An 18,907-nucleotide genomic window follows, 5' to 3' on the forward strand; every position below is an offset into this window, starting at 1 on the left:
CAATGGTTGCTGTGCCACATGATTAGTGCGCCAAAGACGTCTGAAGAGGCAGCTCTGTGATGATGGTGGCCACTTGGGTAGTGAGGAGGTCCAGGTTAAGGGTAAATGTTAAGGAGGTCTTTGGTGGAAGAGACCAGCATCCGTTCACATTGCTTCAGGTCGTGAGCAAATGTAGATGTCAACTTTAATTGTGCTGCGATATTAAAAATTAACAGAAAAAGAAGATATACACCTAAATCAATTGTGTATAGTCCTCTTAGTCATCCATGGGTGTTTTTTCTCTGGCAGTTTGCTATGCTTAGCCACCAGATTGTGAAAGATTCTGATGATCAGCGCAGAGCTCACAGAATAGGCATCTGCCATGTTTCTGCAAGGAGCCACACCACCTCCAGCTCTATTAGGGGTCCGCTCTGTATATATCTGTTGATATGGTCAATACCGCACTTACTAGTTTTATACAAGGGTATACAGAGGGTTTTTTTCTCATGGGTTCATATATAATCTGTGAAATTTAAATTGTGAAATGTTCCAGTGGATGTGATGATAGGGAATTGTTTACCCTCAGAATTATTGCTGCTGGGCTCTATACGGCTATATAAATGTATAGTGCAGACCAGCTATAGAGTCCAGGAAGAAACATGATCCTCTGTGCATCTTGTGAATGAGGCCTTCACATACAAATAACATTTTGAACCTTTAGCCTTTTCTATCTCTTTTTAGAGACATTACTTCACCTTCATTATGTCCCTTTGGTAGATTTCTTTAATTTGCATCCTTCAACATAAAGCAAATTCATCTATACAAATATTTCTTTCTTAAATGCCCTGACATCATATTTGGCTTTATTCCTAATTGATTTTGCCAGAAAATGTTTATAATAATGTCACTTATCTTACTATGGTAGCGTATCAGAAAAACATTAATGTGGAAATGATTCTATTCAACATCCATGTTGATGACAAAGATGTACTGTACCTGAGTAAGTTTTGTGAATGACTTAATGGGAACCTCACAGCCGATGCATGCTACACGATCCACGATCAGTATGGATCAGACCATGGTTATATAATTTCAGTCATATGTGTTTAACTCTGATACGCTGTGGCATTTCAGAGAAAAGTATAGCTTGACAGCCGCCTCAGACCGAGCGGCACGGGAGACTAATTGGATTGCAGCCTCTCCATGCCCACTGCCGGTGACTGACAGTTCTCTCACCTTACATGCATGCAGGGAGAGAACTGTCACTCCAGGGCAGCAGGCAGTGAGAAGACACAAGGGATCAGCATGTCCGACTAGTCCCTGGCAGCTATTTTTTTTTCTTTCAAACATCATAGCCTTTCTGGGTTAAACATATATCAGTAATGTAGATTCCAGCTCACCACTGACGTTAACCCCATCCACTCAGAGCTCGGACAACGGCTCTGCAGCAGCCCAAATAAGCAATAAGCCAAGTCAATTTGCGTTAGTATAATGCTTGTATCAACACATTTCAGGTGAAAAGTGCACTCATCCTTAGTCATGAATTTACTCTAGAAACTGACTATTTCTTTGCTTAGACATATATAGTTGAAATCATAGAACCACAGTCTGATACCTGCTACCAATGGATTGGACAGCATGTATCAGCTGTCAGGTTCCATTTAAAAATATATTTCCAAAAAACAGATATATGTTCATAAAGATGACCAGTTAGTTCAGAAAAGGAATAAGGGAAGTTTATACTTCAGCAGACTGCTAGTATTACCTCTCTTTGTTTAACGGTTAACAATTTGTCGGCCATAGCTAATTATTCTAACATCTGCACAATTGTTTTGAAATAGATCACTCCTTTGGTAATTATTATTATTATTATTATTATTTATTATTATAGCGCCATTTATTCCATGGCGCTTTACATGTGAGGAGGGGTATACATAATAAAAACAGGTACAATAATCTTGAACAATACAAGTCACAACTGGTACAGGAGGAGAGAGGACCCTGCCCGCGAGGGCGCACAGTCTACAAATCCATATTTTATGTGCATATGTAGTAATACTTTACAGGGTAGCGCACCCTTCTTTCTCCTTGGCAAAATGGCAGCCATGGCATCCAAGCAGGACAAAACATACAATATAGAATGCTAGCAAGCCATTAAGAAATAAGTAGTGATGAGCGAATATACTCGTCACTCGAGATTTCTCGAGCACGCTCGGGGGTCCTCCCGAGTATTCCCCAGTGCTCGAGTTTCACTTTTTATATTGAAGAACAGAAATAAGTTAACTTTTTCATGATATTCTAATTTTGTGAGAAGCACCTGTATATACAGTATATATAAATACATTTTTGTGGAATAACCATGATTTTTAAACACAGCTTTCATGCGTCTTGGCATGCTTTCCACCAGTCTTTCACATTGCTTCTGGCGCAAAATGTAAGCAGTTCTTCTTTGTTTGATGGCTTGTGACTATCCATTATCCACTTGATTACATTCCAGAGGTTTTCGGTGGGGTCAGGTCTGGAGATTGGGCTGCCCATGAAAGGGTTTTGATGTGGTGGTCTGGTTTTGCCAGAGCTGTATATATACACAGATATGCAATAGGCTCTCACTTTAAATGAAGAAAGTAATTCATGTATCTGCATGAGAATTTGTGCGGAAGAGTGCAGCAATTGGGAGGATGAGCATCACTATGCTAGATAACTGAATGACACTGCTATCCACTGTGTCCCTGAGTAGCAGCACTGTACACAATTCAACTCCTTTACTGTCAGTGGATTTTTGAGCAATTGCACCACTGTTGCACATGCTGTTAAAAATATACTTTTATTTATTAAGCTGTTGTACTAATCTGTTACTTACTCAACTTAAGCCATCATAGGCACTCCCCATGGGAGTCTAGTGGAAATTATATGCAGATAGTCAACTGTACACGATCTAATGCCAGGTTCCCCAATTATATTAGATTATGTTTTACACTGGCATGTTCTATACAGAGTTATGTGCCAGGCGCACAGACTAACGTGTCCTGGGCTGCTTCTCTATCACTACACACTCCAAGCTCAGTTTTAGTGGCATGTGTCTCCTTATTTGCACATTACACAGTTTTCATTAAAGTTAATATACTGCCCTGGATGCATTGGGCCTTTAAAGAAGTTGTCCACTACCTGGACAACCCCTTCTCATACCCCACGTCTGGCCCCGTTAATATAAAAAAGCTTATACTCACCTACTCTGCCGGTGCTGTTCCAGTGGTATTAACACTCGCATTCCCGGATATTTTGTGCGGTTATGACATGTGAGCTCTGTACCCAACCAGCACTGACGTCACCATCCCCACCTTTAGATAAATCAAACAAATCAAATCAAACATCTATTAGATGAGAACCCAGAACAGAAGACCTCCCACAGTTTTAGAATTCCTAACAGGATATTTGAAAATAAACCTCAAAGCTTTATGAAAGGTTGTAAAAGTGTGGTCCTCTGTAAAACGTAAATTATCATGCAGCAAAAATTTGAACCATGGACTGAAAACCTGACTCCAACTGTTTTTACATAGACTGAGGACGCAGAGTTTGATCCCATGTGCATATTGAAGCTTAATTATTTCTGCACATTGGACTTATTTTTCCCTCTTTCCTCCTTACCTTGACTTAACCCTGGCTACTAACCAGATAGTGATTACATGAAATTAATATTTTCAGGACTGGTTGCTATTACTTAATGACAGCAGTAATTTTTCATGGGCAGCCGTTCTCTGAGAATAATTATTCTGGTGCATTTTTGTTTGTTCTGCTTTCCTAATCGATGTCTGATTGATTTTATTTAGTTTTATGCCACGAGGTGATACCAAGGCATTCAGAGCTTTAACATATTTCAGAGCTTTAACATATTTATTCTTTGGAAAATATACTGTAAATTACTCCATGACTTATGGTTTGTTTTATTAGCACTGGAGATTTCAGAGATAGAGATCAGCCTCATCCACAGCAAAGATAAAAGAAGCAGTGCCAACTTGGTATATGATGATAAGATATAGTAATCCTCTGTTAGAGATAGCATCTAGCCTAGCTAGCCCTTCATTCCTGGAGCACAGTTTTTCAATATGATTACATCACTTTCCATATCAGGATTGCTATATTGTGCTATTAGAAGATTCAACAGAGAGCCCGAAAGCTGAAGAGCGACCTCACAATTACAAACAGACTGGTATAAACCCTCAGGAAAATCCAAAATAAGCCACAGATAAAAGCATAATAGAGTCCTGCCTAATGGTTTTATAAACACAATGGGTATGTTTAATTAAGTAAGATAAGTATAATTGCTCCTAATGGTGCTGTAGTATTTGCTTGATAAGGATGTAGATGCAGAAAGGAAAATATTGCATTTTGTTAAAACCCAATTAGCCTAGGTGTGCCTAGAGGAGCGTCTGTGTCAAAATGCTAATAAATAATACATTATCTTTTAAAAAATTTATAGACTTTTAGCCAAAAATCTAAGTTTATTATTATCCAAAAGTGTATATTCTACCCAGCTGCTGTGAAAGTGCCAACTTTTGACTCTAGATTATTAATCTGACCTTTTTTACGGTGATTAGTCTCTTGGGTATCTCTATAAGCTTTGCATACTTGTATTTGGGGATTTTCTCCCTTTGATTTTCTCAAGGTCTGAATGAGGAACCACCAATGCACAGCTGTTTTCATATCCTGAGACATTTGTTTCATCTGGTTCATGTCTTGGCTCTGGATTTCATGTTTTGTCGTGGCTGTGTGTTTGGGTTAGTTGTTATGTTGGAACAATTCTTTATTCCACTCTGAGGTTAACAGAGCTCTATTACAGGATTTCATCAATGATTTTTCCAATCTGTTAGTTTTTTACTTAATATTGACTAGTCTCCTAGTTGGTGAAGCTGAAAATAGTCCTAGGGCTTAATAGTGCCATGGCCAGTCTTCCGCAGAATGATGCAATTGTCCAGATGATGAGCTGTGCTTAATGTTCTTAAAACATTACCCTTGGTCAGGCCAATGCTTTTTAACATTGGTTTAATTCAGAGAATTGTACTTCTCATATTCTGAGAGTGCTTTATCTGTCTTTTGGAATACTCCACACAGGTTATCATATAAAGGTTTGATGGATGAAATTTCTTACATTTTCAGTTGGTAACCTTGCAGGCACTTCTGATTCCTCACTTTGACTTTTAAACCAACTTTAAATAGTAACATTGATTCTGAATTTCTTCCATTTAAAAATTATGGCGGCCATAGTGTTTTTTTTTTTAGAAATTGCTCTGACTTGCACTGACAGCAAAGTCAGAGATGCAACTCTTCAAAGCATGTCCAACCAACTGTACATACCACAGGTGGACTCCGGTAAAGTTGTAAAAAAAATGTCTAATAAATTTGGGGTATTATGTGAAAGATGATATATTGCAAGATTTTTACCATTTTAGAGTAAGACATTATCATAACAAAATGCAAAAAAATGTGAATAGTATTTACAAGCTCACTTTCTACATCCATAATAAATGTGATGAATTAATTTGATCCATCAGGTTTCTTTAATTTTCCTATGTAACAAAGCACAGCATAATACACTATTTTCACTATCAACAGAATAAAACCCAGTGAGAGAAATCATGGTAACAGAACAGAGAGTATGTTTTTGGGAAACTTTTGTAGAATGAAATCATCTGGATTGTTCAACACCTCGTTATACGTATCAAAATGTTAAGACATGAAAGTCGAAACAATTTTACCTGTAAAATTTGCACTTTATTGAATCTTCCTATTTTATAACTTATCTACTGTCGATTGTGAAAGTATTCATCCCACTTGGTATTTTTCGTGCTTTGCAACCTCACAACCTGGAATTTCACCGTTTTTTCTGAAAATGCAATAACGGGCGATCAGAAGATCATATCTGCGCCAAGATGGAATCATTAAAAACGTCAGCTCAGCATGCAAAAAATAAGCCCTCGCCCAACCCGAGATCATGAAAAATGGAGACGCTACGGGTATTGAAAAATGGTGCAATTTTTTTTTTAAACAAACTTTGGAATTGTTTTCACCACTTAAATAAAAAAAAAACATAGACATGCTTAGTATCTATGAACTTATAATGACCTGGAGAATCATAATGGCAGGTCAGTTTTAGCATTTAGTGAACATGGTAAAATAAAAAAAAAATGATTGACAAATTGACAGCAGTTGGAATTTTGCCCCCTTTTCCAGTATATGATATGCTAAAACCAAAGTACACCTTGAGAGAAGGGTAGCAGACAGAAATAGCATGACTTATAGGTAATGCCCACTGAACACTGAACTTGCAGCTCTGCATGCATAATTAAAAAAACAGGTTTTAATAGTGTAATGACACATATGCTTTAAAGTATGTTTTTATACCTAGACTGCTATATTAGAGGCCATTTTCTGTTTTTTTCTATATTCAGTATCAATTGATAAGTTTTCTTCCCTAGGAATAGGAGGTGTACTTTTCTTGCATCAAAGTCTATAAAGTTGTAGGTGAAGCTGCATACAAAGCCAAATATGTGTGTTTATACTTTCACTCTGCTACTTCAATTATATAATTGTACAGTGTGTCCGTAAAGTCATGGTGCACTTTTGACCAGTCACTGGAAAACAAAAGAAAAAACAATAGAAATGTGAAATCTGCTCTAAATAAAAGAAAAACTCTCCCAGTTTCATACTTATTCAGTGCAGTTCGACATGGGCTCCATTTGTTGCCCTACACACATCCAAACGACAGCATAAGCTTGTGGTTGCATGATGTCACAGACCTGGCAGTGTATTAATCAAAGTTCAGTTTATCAGGGGTTAATCTGACTGGGGGCTCAGCAACAGCTTAAATGAATTTGTGTTGTTTCATTGGTTCTTGTTATCTCTCCTCATGAACAGGTCTGATATGATTGGGCCAGGGAAAGGGCGCCAAAATGTAAACTATAAAAGTGCACCATTACTTTACAGACACACTGTATTTAATTTTTGTCAGTGCTTCATTTATTGTATATGTTGATGCCGTAAAAAGAGGTACATAAAACATGAACCTATAGTGCATGCTAATGTTGTCTCTGCAGAAACTGGAAAATGTACAATTTAGTATTTTTTTTTATTAAAAGTCATGAGAAAATACTGAGAATGTTATTTTTATAATAATAAAAAAAGTAAACATAAAGCAGAAATACAATATACTACATATTCCTGTTAAAAAAAATTCTGCTATAAGTGTAATACTTTTAGGGATGAAATATATTTCAATTTGATGTCTAGTTGATTTTGAAACAAATAGTTTTTGATAAATATTAGTTATGACAATGCAGAGCAATAAGTTCATTGCACTTATATTTATTCCTTGCCAAGTGAAATGAAAACTTCTGCCAAATGCCTTTCTTTACATATGTAAACCACCCACACATTAGTATGGAACCCTGGCAGGGCATTGCTTGATAGTGAGATGTTCTTTAGTAATAGGAAGTAGTTAGCATTCCATGACTTAGATCATTTCCTTAAATATAATACGTTGCTAACACATTGAGAACACTGTCCATGCTTGCTACCTTCTTAAGGCTTACTTGTAAGGAAACGTCTTTCGTTACGAATTCATGATAAGTATAAGTAGGGTCAAGGGGTTGTGATAACATTAAAATCAAATTAATTCAATCACAAACATCTCATCTTTAATAATGTCAATTATAGTTACTGAGCTATTCCATTTATTGTACAGTACCAGTCAAAAATATAGACACACCTGACCATGCAATAGTTTTCTGTATTCTCATTGGAATGTGCAAATTGTTGATCCAGGCTCTAGGCAGCAATACCATGAAGGAACACATGGAACGCAAAATAGAATATGTGTTAAACCTTAGATTCCTCAGAGTACCCATCTTTTACTGTGATGACAGCTTCAAATCCTCTTGGCATTCTCTAAAGTAGCTGTCAGTTAGTCACTTAGAATGTCTGATAATGAGCAAATATACTTTGACAACAGTTCATTTTTTGAATTACTGACCTTTAGAATTTTTTAGTGACCATCAGCTGTGCTTTGCAAAGGTAGTGTTGGTATACAGTTTTAAACTGTTGAGATCTGTTCCACAAGTAATTAAGTAAAGAGAAACAATGGTCCATCATTACTTTAAAACATGAAGGTCAGTCAATTTGGAAAATTGCCAGAACCTTGAAGGTATCTTTGTTATTTCATGAAGTCCATCAATTGCTATGATAAAACTGGCAAAATAGCCACCACTGAGGACTCTAAACAAAAACAAAAGATTTGTTTGGACCATGAATCACAAGAACTGACATCAGATCGGTGGAAATCTGTACTGCCATCTGATAAGTTGAAATTTGAGATTTTTGGTAAAGATGAGTGGATGGTTCGACATGTATAGGCTCATGCTGAAACATGGAGGAGGTGGTATAATTGTGTGGGGGTGCTTTGCTGGTGACAATGTTGGTGATTTATTCCAAATTCAAGGCACATTTACCCGGCATGCTTACCACAAAATCCTGCAACTACATGCCAACCCATCTGGTTTGCATTTAATGGGACCATCATTTGTGTTGCAACAGGACAATGACCTTAAACACATCTCCAGTGTTATAATCTGTTTAGATTGTTACTATCCACCATTTTCTTGTGAAGTTTTGGCTGCTGGTCTTTTTCTTCTGGTGCTGGTTTTGTCTTGGGTCAGGTGTTTGTTTCACTCTTTATTAACCAGCACCTGCCTCCCAGTCCTTGCTGGACAGCAGTGTTAATCTGCTTGAGCTCTAGCTTGGTGATTTGATTAGTGTTCTGTGTGTTATTTGTGCAGTACTGGTACCTCTGGTTCTGCTAGCCTTAAGGTACCTTCACATTAAGCGACGCTGCAGCGATAGCGACAACGATGCCGATCGCTGCAGCGTCGCTGTTTGATCGCTGGAGAGCTGTCACACAGACCGCTCTCCAGCGACCAACGATGCCGAGGCCCCTGGGTAACCAGGGTAAACATCGGGTTGCTAAGCACAGGGATGTTTACCCTGGTTACCAGCGTAAAATGTAAAAAAAACAAACAGTACATACTTACATTCGCGTCCCCCGGCGTCCGCTTCCTGCACTGACTGAGCGCCGGCCCTAACAGCAGAGCGGTGACATCACCGCTGTGCTGTACTTTCACTTTCACTTTACGGCGCTCAGTCAGTGTGGGAAGCGGACGCCGGGGGATGCGAAGGTGAGTATGTACTGTTTTTTTTTTTTACATTTTACACTGGTAACCAGGGTAAACATCGGGTTACTAAGCGCGGCCCTGCGCTTAGTAACCCGATGTTTACCCTGGTTACCAGTGTAAAACATCGCTGGTATCGTTGCCTTTGGTGTCAAACACGACGATACACGCCGGTCTGACGACCAAATAAAGTTCTGAACTTTGTTCAACGACCAGCGATATCACAGCAGGATCCTGATCGCTGCTGCGTGTCAAACTAAACGATATCGCTAGCCAGGATGCTGCAACGTCACGGATCGCTAGCGATATCGTTTAGTGTGAAGGTACCTTTAGTTTCTGTTTTCGATTGGTTTATGCAGCCTTCTCTGTGTTTTCCACTAGGAGGTGACCCGTTTTTGTACTCAGTCCTTAGTTCTTTTAAGGTACCCCTTCCCCTTATCTACAGGTCTTTGCTTGAGATTAACCTAGGATCGTCGGTGGGTCTATTTGCAAGGAATGGGTCACCCACTCCATCGCAGGGTTTCAGTTTTTCAGTCAGGTTTCCCCCTTCTATCTTAGTCCTGTGTTGCAGATCCGTAACAGTTTGTCCAGCCAGAAAGAAGTATATAAAAAAAAAACCCTCCCGGATTTCTGATTTCTGCAACATGAACAGCGTTCAAGATCTTGCACAGTGTCTGCAAGGGTTAGAGTTGGAAATTGCCAGCTTACAGCAGCACGTGAGTAATTGCCCTGGAATCTGATCTGAAGAACCTAAGGTGGGTTTGCCTGAATGTTTTTCTGGTAAACGGCAGGAATTTTTTTTAGCTTAAAAATGCATGTTTACTTTATTTTCAGCTTAGACCCAGGTCTTCATGGGCTGAATTACAGCATGTGGGGATTATTATGTCGTTATTGCGAGGTGAGCCCCAAGTTTGGGCATTTTCATTGCGTCCGGATGACCCTTGTTTGGTGTCTGTAGAAGCTTTTTTTTGCTATGGGGGTGTTATATGATGATCCTGATTGGGTCACTACAGCCGAGGCAGAACTCAGGGTTCTGGCGATGCTGAGAGATATTGTATCCAGTTGAGACGATGGTCTGCAGAGGTCAGCTGGAATGATCCAGCACTCAAGAGTCAATTTTTAGCAGGTTTGAATGACAGGGTTAAAGATTTTCTCATTGCATATCCTGCACCTGCTATGCTTGAGGCTGCTATACAATTAGCTATCCTGGTGGATAGAAGATTAAAAAGTAGACAGAATGAGGAGAAGGTTTCAATTTTGCTGGAGAGCCCCGTTGAGTGTGGGGAGCCAATGCAACTTGGGGCGATGTCCTCTTGTTCCCAGGAAAGGCAGAGAAGATTCTCAGAGGGGCTACGTCTTTATTGTGGTAAGGCTGACCATTTTATTAAGCAATGTGAAGGACGCATAGACAAAGAAAAGAGAAAAAAAGGTCAATCAGCATAACCCTCCCTTTCCCATTGCATTTTTACGGTCGGCAGGAGTTTCTTTTTCTGGTAGTTCTACCTGTCGTGGTCAGTCGATTGATTTTCAAGTGATGGTGGACTGTGGTTCTGCACTTAATTTGATTGATCAACAATTTCTAGACAAGTATAAGATTGATTCTGTACCTTTATCATACCCTTTTCCTGTAGTGGCGATTGATAATACTCCTCTAGAGCATGGGTGCGTTTCTCTAAAGGTCACCGGGTTTCCACTCACTGTGAATATGGAACACCAGGAATCTTTAGATTTGGTTATACTTGATAAATTGCCTTTTCCAGTTGTCCTGGGGTTACCCTGGTTAAAGATGCACAATCCTGTACTGGACTGGTCATCAAGTACAATAAGATCCTGGGGTCAGGAGTGTTATGGGACATGTTGTGATGTACACACTTCTGCTGTTGTGAAAAAAGAGCTACCTGAAGCTATTCAGGAATTCTGGAAAATCTTTTCAGAAGTGGAGTCACAAGCTCTCCCACCTCATAGAGATTACGATTGCGCTATTGAGTTTGTCCCAGGGGGTCTTAGGCCATGTCTGGATTTCAGGGAGATTAATAAGATCACTGTGTGCAATCCTTACCCCTTGCCGCTAATTCCGGATTTGTTTAACCAATTAGTTGGAGCTAAGTTGTTCTCTAAGAACGATCTCTGTGGGGCATATAATTTGCTGTGGGTTAAAGAAGGCGAGGAATGGAAGACAGCCTTTAATACCACGGAAGGTCATTTTGGTCTAGTTATGCCTTTCGGCCTTACAAATGCTCCGGCGTTCTTTCAAAATTTCATTAATGACATCCTGAGGCCATTGATCGGTAGGAGTGTGATTGTTTATTTGGATGATATTTTGATCTATTCGCCCGATCTGGAGTTGCATTGGCAAAGAGTCCATGAGGTTCTGCAGATTCTGAGAGAAAACACACTCTTTGCTAAACTGGAGAAATGCGAGTTTGCAGTACAGAAAATTAGTTTTTTGGGGTACTTTGTTTCCAGTGATGGTTTTGAGATGGACCCGGTGAAGGTTCAGGCGGTATTGGAGTGGCCAAGACCTGAATTCGATTCAGAGATTTTTAGGGTTTGCTAATTATTATAGAAACTTCATAAAGGATTTTTCTGTTATCGCAAAACCCCTTACTGATCTTACTAAAAAGGGATCCAATACTGTCCAAAGGTCCCGAGGCTGTTAAGGCTTTTGAGCATCTCAAGGAGAGGTTTAGCTCTGCTCCTGTTTTGATCCAGACAGATGAGACTAAGCACTTTCTGGTAGAGGTGGATGCCTCATCAGTAGGAGTGGGGGCTTTTCTGTCCCAGGAGGGGGAGAATGGGGTGCATCCCTGTGCTTTCTTTTCTAAAAATTTTTCAGAGGCGGAGCTCAACTACGATGTTCGGAACCGAGAATTGCTGGCTATTAAGCTTGTGTTTGAGCATTGGCGACATTTTTTGGAGTGCGCTAGACATCCTATACAATTCTTTACTGATCATAAGAACCTGATCTACCTGGATGCTGCTAAACGTTTGAATGCCCGTCAATCTAGGTGGGCATTGTTTTTTGCCCGGTTCCATTTCTCTATGACATATATCCCTGGGACAAAAAATGTTAGTGCTGATGCTTTGTCTCGAAGTTTCTCCCCAGTGGTTAATACTGAAAAGGAAGAATCTGTTCTGCAGAGAGGGGTGGTCATGGCAGCATTAGGTTCTGAGTTGGAAAATAGCATTCTTAAAGCCCAGGATGCGAAACCATCTAACACTCCATATGGGAAATTATTTGTGCCTAAAGCCCTGAGGAGAGCTTTGTTTATGGAATGTCATGAGTATTGTTTCACGGGTTATCCAGGGATTGCCGAAATAAGAAAGTTGATCAGTCAGGGTTTCTGGTGGCCGGGGTGGCTAAGAGAAATTGTGGGTGCGTCAGTGTACCGTGTGCGCTATTGATTTCTGAAGCCTTCTCTGTGTTTTCCACTAGGAGGTGACCCATTTTTGTACCCAGTCCTTAGTTCTTTTAGGGTACCCCTTCCCCTTATCTATAGGTCTTCGCTTGAGATTAACCTAGGATCGTCGGTGGGTCTATTCACAAGGAATGGGTCGCCCACTCCATCGAAGGGTTTCCGCCTAGTTATAGTGCAGGGCCAGTTTTCCCCCTTCTACCTTAGTCCTGTGTTGCAGATCTGTAACATCCAGGCTATGTAATGATTATGTGACCAACAGGGATGGAGTGCGGCGTCATGTGACATAGCCTTCACGATCTGAAACCTATAATAGAAGAAATGTAACCATAATCAAAAATATATAAAGGTGCAACGAAGTACTATTTCAAGCAGACCTATACTGTATCTATAAAACCTAAAAATAATCATTGAATACCCTGAAAAGGATTACCAGACTATTTACTTTATTATTAGGATACCAATTTGACAAAACAGGATAAACTAAACATGAACAAGGCAAAATTTAAAAGCACACACAATATTAAAAATTGGAGGCGGAGGAACATGAACACCATGAACCATGCATAGTCATGCACCAGCAGAATAATAAGTAAATATATTTATATGTACAAGTGCACTAAAGATAGGTATATAAAGATAAGCGTTATAATAAAATAAATAGTGAAGGACGAACATCACAACCACAAATGTGGAAAAATAGGTAATGAAAAGCAATTACTGACCCAGGTTCCTGGTAGAGAAGCTGCCACTGCCGCTCGCTGCAATGTACGTTTCACACGAGCTACTCTTCACGGTTTTTTAATTATAACTCTTGTCTTTATATATCCGTTTTTTTGCACTTGCACCTTATACATAAATATATTTGCTTATTATACTGCTAGTTCATGACCGAGCATGGTTCATGGGGTTCATGTTCCTCCGTTGCCAATTTTTAATATTATGTGTTTTTAATTTTTGTCTTGCTCACATCTTTCTTTTATTGTGTTTTGAACAAATTGGTGTCCTAATTTAACAATAAAGTAAATAGTCTGTTAATTCTTTAGATGTTATTCCATGATTATTCAAAGCATTTTTTAGGTTTTTATTTCTTTCACAATTATCTGATCTCATCTTAATTGAGATGGTTTGGGATGAGTTGGACCACAGAGTGCAGTCATAGCAGTCAACAATTTCTCAGCACTTCTGGGAATTGCTTCAAGCGTGTTGGAAAGCCATTCTAGGTGACTCCTTCAAGCCTGCTGGAAAGCCATTCTAGGTGACTCCTTCAAGACCGTTGGAAAGCCATTCTAGGTGACCCCTTAAAGCCTGTTGGAAAGCCATTCTAGGTGACCCCTTGAAACCTGTTGGAAAGCCATTCTAGGAGACTCCTTCAAGACTGTTGGAAAGCCATTCTAGGTGACCCCTTCAAGCCTGTTGGAAAGCCATTCTAGGTGACCCCTTCAAGCCTGTTGGAAAGCCATTCTAGGTGACTCCTTCAAGACTGTTGGAAAGCCATTTTTCAGATGACTTTTTGCTACTTGAAAGAATATCAAGTGTATGAAAAGTTGTTGTCAGACAGAATAAAAGGAAGGAGTAAGTTTTATCAAATATTCTGGTTTGTTATTCATGTTTTTCTTTACTCTTTGTTTTTATATGTTCTTTCATTGTTTCTCTGTCTTCAGTTTGAATCTACACTAATCTAAAATGCACATTCCAAAAAGAACAAGAACTATTGCATGAATACTTGTGTCCAAACTTGTGACTGGTACTGTATTAAAGAAAAAATGGCGAGTGTGATTTGGGTTGCCAAATTTTTGTGATGCAATTGTGGCCCATAACAGTTGCCCATGGCTAAAATAGAGAAAATATCTCTTCCATTTGACCAATGTATCTAAAATTGCATTGTGAACAAAGGAAGGGGGCTATTTTCGGAGAACTTGATAACTGTTCTGTGATAATGCATATTTTAGCCCAAAATTAAAAAGTAAAATCCAACTTACTTCAACATATGGAATAAGTGGGGGGGGGAGAGGAGATCTTTACACTCTAAAATGATTTTGAAACCTTCAGGGGAAGATTTTATTTATGTAAATGAATATTTTTCCGACTAAAAGTCTTTTTTCCTACTGGGTTTCATTACAAAATTCTGCACTGATGGCCTTCTATAGCCTTTACTTTATGTTACTGGCTGCAGAATGAGCAAATAAATGAAGCCTTGGTCACTTTAAAACACAGAAATTTGCTCTGTTTTTTCCATTACTAATTGTAAACCAAATCTCAAATGAGAACCTGCATGGGGAAAATTTAGCAAACAAATAGCGATGCGTATAGGTATATTCACGTGTGCAGACTTTTGTGTGTATGCCATGTATCTCTGTAGTGTGATTGTAAAAATTCATGTGCTTGCTGCCAAAACTATCCCATCCAGCAATTTTTGCTGTATAAAAGCAATATATTTTCTGGCACAAACAGCTAAGCTATATTTTTGTTTGCAAGAGAAATGTTCTCTCTCTCCTGAAAATCTATATGACAAACAGCAGTACCAACAGTATTACTATATTAATACAGAAGTTCAAGTACAAACATATAAATATAAATACTAAACAACAGTATTCCGCAAACACTGTGTTCCTGAATTCCACTATTTCTGCACTTGTAAAAACTTGGGATGCTTTTAACACATTTTTATCAAAATGTCTGAGACTATCTGTAAACAAACCAATCCGTGTTTTTGGCCCATTGCACAAGATCTAACTATGCTTTCTAATGTCATTTTCTAGGTACGGTAACAACACTCGTAGTTATGTGATAAGAGTGGGAGATTATCACACACTTGTCCCAGAGGAGTATGAAGAAGACATAGGAATCCAGCAGATCATAATACACAAAGATTACAGACCTGATGGAAGCGACTATGACATAGCTCTTATAAGACTACATGGCTCTTCTGAACAGTGTGTATCGTTCAGCACCCATGTCTTACCAGCCTGTTTACCAATGCGACGAGAAAGACCTCAAAAAACAGCATCAAACTGTTATATCACAGGATGGGGTGATACAGGTAAAAGTTCTTGTTTTCACATGACACCATTTTATTATTTAGTGACTAGCTCTCTCACACTATTTGGCCTTGTGAGTTAGGTGTCGAATTCCCACCGCTGCACAGGGGGAATCTTGAACCACGTCCTCTGTGGTCTCCCATTCTTCCCCAGCCACAGTGGAGTCTGCTCAACAGAGACATCGGGCCCAGCGTCTGGCTCAAGCTGATACTGTGCGGCTGGTTACAGCTGCTGCCCCAGGTTCAGCCTTTGTAACCAGTATTGATCAGCGGCGAGCAGACGTTCCAGGGACTAAGTCCTGCTTTTCATCCATTGAGCATGCCCGTGGGAAGACCTCTCATTGGAGGTCGGAGGTCACATGCTCAGGTCCTGTAGCCGCTCTGATTGGACCACTAGGAAGGTCCTGGAAGGCTACATCTATTAAAGGCTCGCATGGCCGCTTGGCCATGCACTACTATAGAACTGAAATCATGTGTGTGTGGATGTATGACTGAAACTGGTGAAAGCTCCTTAATCAATCACATCCCTAGTGTTGTTGAAAGTAATTAGGTGATTGAGCTATCTAGCACCAGATTGTGCCATCCAGCACTAGACATGAATTACCGCATCAATTAGCAGCCACCGCCAGTGTGGCACCGTGCGCAACCAGTGTGCTTTCCTAGCCCTAGTTAGGGTGGTTAGTGGTGTACACCAGAGCGGCGCTGTACGCACTCTGTGCAGTAAATCTTTACTTAGTCCCGACTAGTGTTGAGCATTCCGATACCGCAAGTATCGGGTATCAGCCGATATTTGCGATATCGGAATTCCGATACCGAGATCCGATACTTTTGTGATATCGGGAATCGGTATCGGGATCGATATTAATGTGTAAAATAAAGAATAAAAATAAAAAATATTGATATACTCACCTCTCCGACGCAGCCTGGACCTTACCGATGTAACCGGCAGCTTCCTTTCCTAAGAATGAGCGCTTGAAAGACCTTAGATGACGTTGCAGCTTGTGATTGGTCGCGTGAGCGGTCACGTGACCGCTCACGCGACCAATCACAAGCCGCGACGTCATCTAAGGTCTTTCAAGCGCTCATTTTAGGAACGGAAGCTGCCGGTTACATCGGTAAGGTCCAGGCTGCGTTGGAGAGGTGAGTATATCAATATTTTTTATTTTTATTCTTTATTTTACACATTAATATCGATCCCAGGGCCTGAAGGAGAGTTTCCTCTCCTTCAGACCCTGGGAACCATACAGGATACCTTCCGATACTTGGTGTCCCATTGACTTGTATTGGTATCGGGTATCGGTATCGGCGATATCCGATACTTTTCGGGTATCAGCCGATACTATCCGATACCGATACTTTCAAGTATCGGACGGTATCGCTCAACACTAGTCCTGACAACTGGTCAGTGTAGGGTGGGAACTCCTGCTTGGACTCAGCATCTGACTCAGGGTGTCCTCAGGCGTGGGCTCAAAAGCCACCGAGGGTCAGAGCGAGTCCAATCACCAGCATAGAGGTGGTGAATCATAGGGATCTGACCAGCATCCACCAGCTGCACCCTGTGACTATTAACAGGGCAATGCGTCCATTTAAGTGACTCTGTGAAGCAACAGAGTTTGCTTCCATTTACACTGGGTGAGGTCTAACCCACATGTGAGCAAGTGTTCATCCGCCATTACTCAGCAGCGGGTTCCATCTCTGCACGGTGGACCCCAGGCTGTGGACGCACCTCATATTTCCCTTTATATTATTTGGTGCATTCCACTAGCCCTAACATTAAACTAGCGCCAGGGTCTGGCTAGTAATGGCGGACGAACAGCGACTACAGCAGTACACCCAGTAGCTGGAGGGCTAAGGTGGGATTTATTATATCCCTCCTGTTGGACAGGGCGTTGGAGTGGGCTACACCGCTGTGGGAGCACGATGATCATGTGGTGCAGAGTGCTCCGCGGTTCTTGAGCAGTCTGAAACAGGTCTTTTTGGGACCTCGTGTCACCCATGATATGGTGTTGCAACTGCTGGCATTGACACAGGCTTCGTCCATGGTCAGCCATTTTGCTGTCCACTTCCAGACTTTGGCATCTGAGCTGGAGTGGCCGGATAAAGTCCTCATCCCTGTATTCTGGAGGGGACTAGCTGACCATGTGAAGGATGCCTTGGCCACTAGGGAGATTCCTGCCACAATGGAGGAGCTAATAGCAATATCTACCTGCATTGACCTTCATTTTAATGAGCAAAGGTTGGAGCGAGCCCAGTGTAAGCAGAGGTTTCAGCTGCCTCTTACCTTCACCAAACCTCTGGAATCTCCAGTCCAGGCATCTTAGCCACATGAGATCATGGAGGTGACACGAGTGGGGTCTAAGTCCCGGACCGCTCGTGCAGTCAAGGTCTGTCCTGTCTGCCAGCAGTTGGGACATTATGCCAGAAAATGTCTCCAGCAGTTAGGAAAATGTCAGCGTCTAGTGGTTGTAGGAGGAGGTACACTAGACACGGCGACGTTTTCCTCCAAATTATCCTTCAAGGGGACAATTACCATAGGCCCTTTCACTCATACAATAGAGCTTTGCGTGGATTCCAGAGCGGAGGGCAACTTCATATCTGCTGCCTTAGCCCAACGGCACGCAATCCCCTGGTTATGCTCGCCAAACCTGTGACTGTACAAGTGGTGAATGGGTCGACACTGCCCTCACAGATAACACACCAGACCATCCCATTTACTCTTTCTATGTTGCCATCCCATCAGGAGATTATCTCTTTACTTGTCATTCCCGAGGGAATTGATGAGATCCTGTTAGGGATACCTTGGCTACGGTACCACTCCCCTCATATTGAGTGGTCCACAGGGAGAATTTTGGGATGGAGTGAATCTTGTGAGGGTAGATGTCAGAGGGAGTGCATTCAGGTTGCTACTACTGAGGTACCCACAGATCTTTTCTCTCTCCCCAAGCACTATTGGCCCTATGCGGACGTGTTGTCCAAGAGGGCTGGGAGACCCTTCCGCCTCACCGCCCCTATGACTGTCCTATTGACCTCTTGTCTGGCGCTGAGCCTCCCTGGGGTCGAGTCTACACTTTATCTCTCCCGGAGATGGAGGCAATGTCTCAGTACATCCAGGAGAATCTGGCAAGTGGATTCATTGGGAAGTCAGTGTCACCCGCAGGGGCTGGGTTCTTCTTCGTGCAGAAGAAGAATGGAGAATTACTTCCCTGCATAGACTACAGGGGTCTTAATGCCATAACCGTTAAGAATAAGTACCC

General features: G+C 40.9%; 1 protein-coding gene across 1 annotated transcript in view; it reads left to right on the forward strand.

Moving 5' to 3' along the window:
• PRSS12 (serine protease 12) overlaps nt 1-18,907 on the forward strand; it is a 286,964-nt gene that overhangs the window by 257,188 nt on the left and 10,869 nt on the right. Inside the window, exon 12 of the mRNA XM_077278603.1 lies at nt 15,376-15,656. Within this exon, the coding sequence (XP_077134718.1) occupies nt 15,376-15,656 (281 nt within the window). The remainder of the gene's footprint in view (nt 1-15,375; nt 15,657-18,907) is intronic.

This window comes from Ranitomeya variabilis, chromosome 1, assembly GCF_051348905.1.
Source record: "Ranitomeya variabilis isolate aRanVar5 chromosome 1, aRanVar5.hap1, whole genome shotgun sequence".
NCBI classification, from domain to species: domain Eukaryota; kingdom Metazoa; phylum Chordata; class Amphibia; order Anura; family Dendrobatidae; genus Ranitomeya; species Ranitomeya variabilis.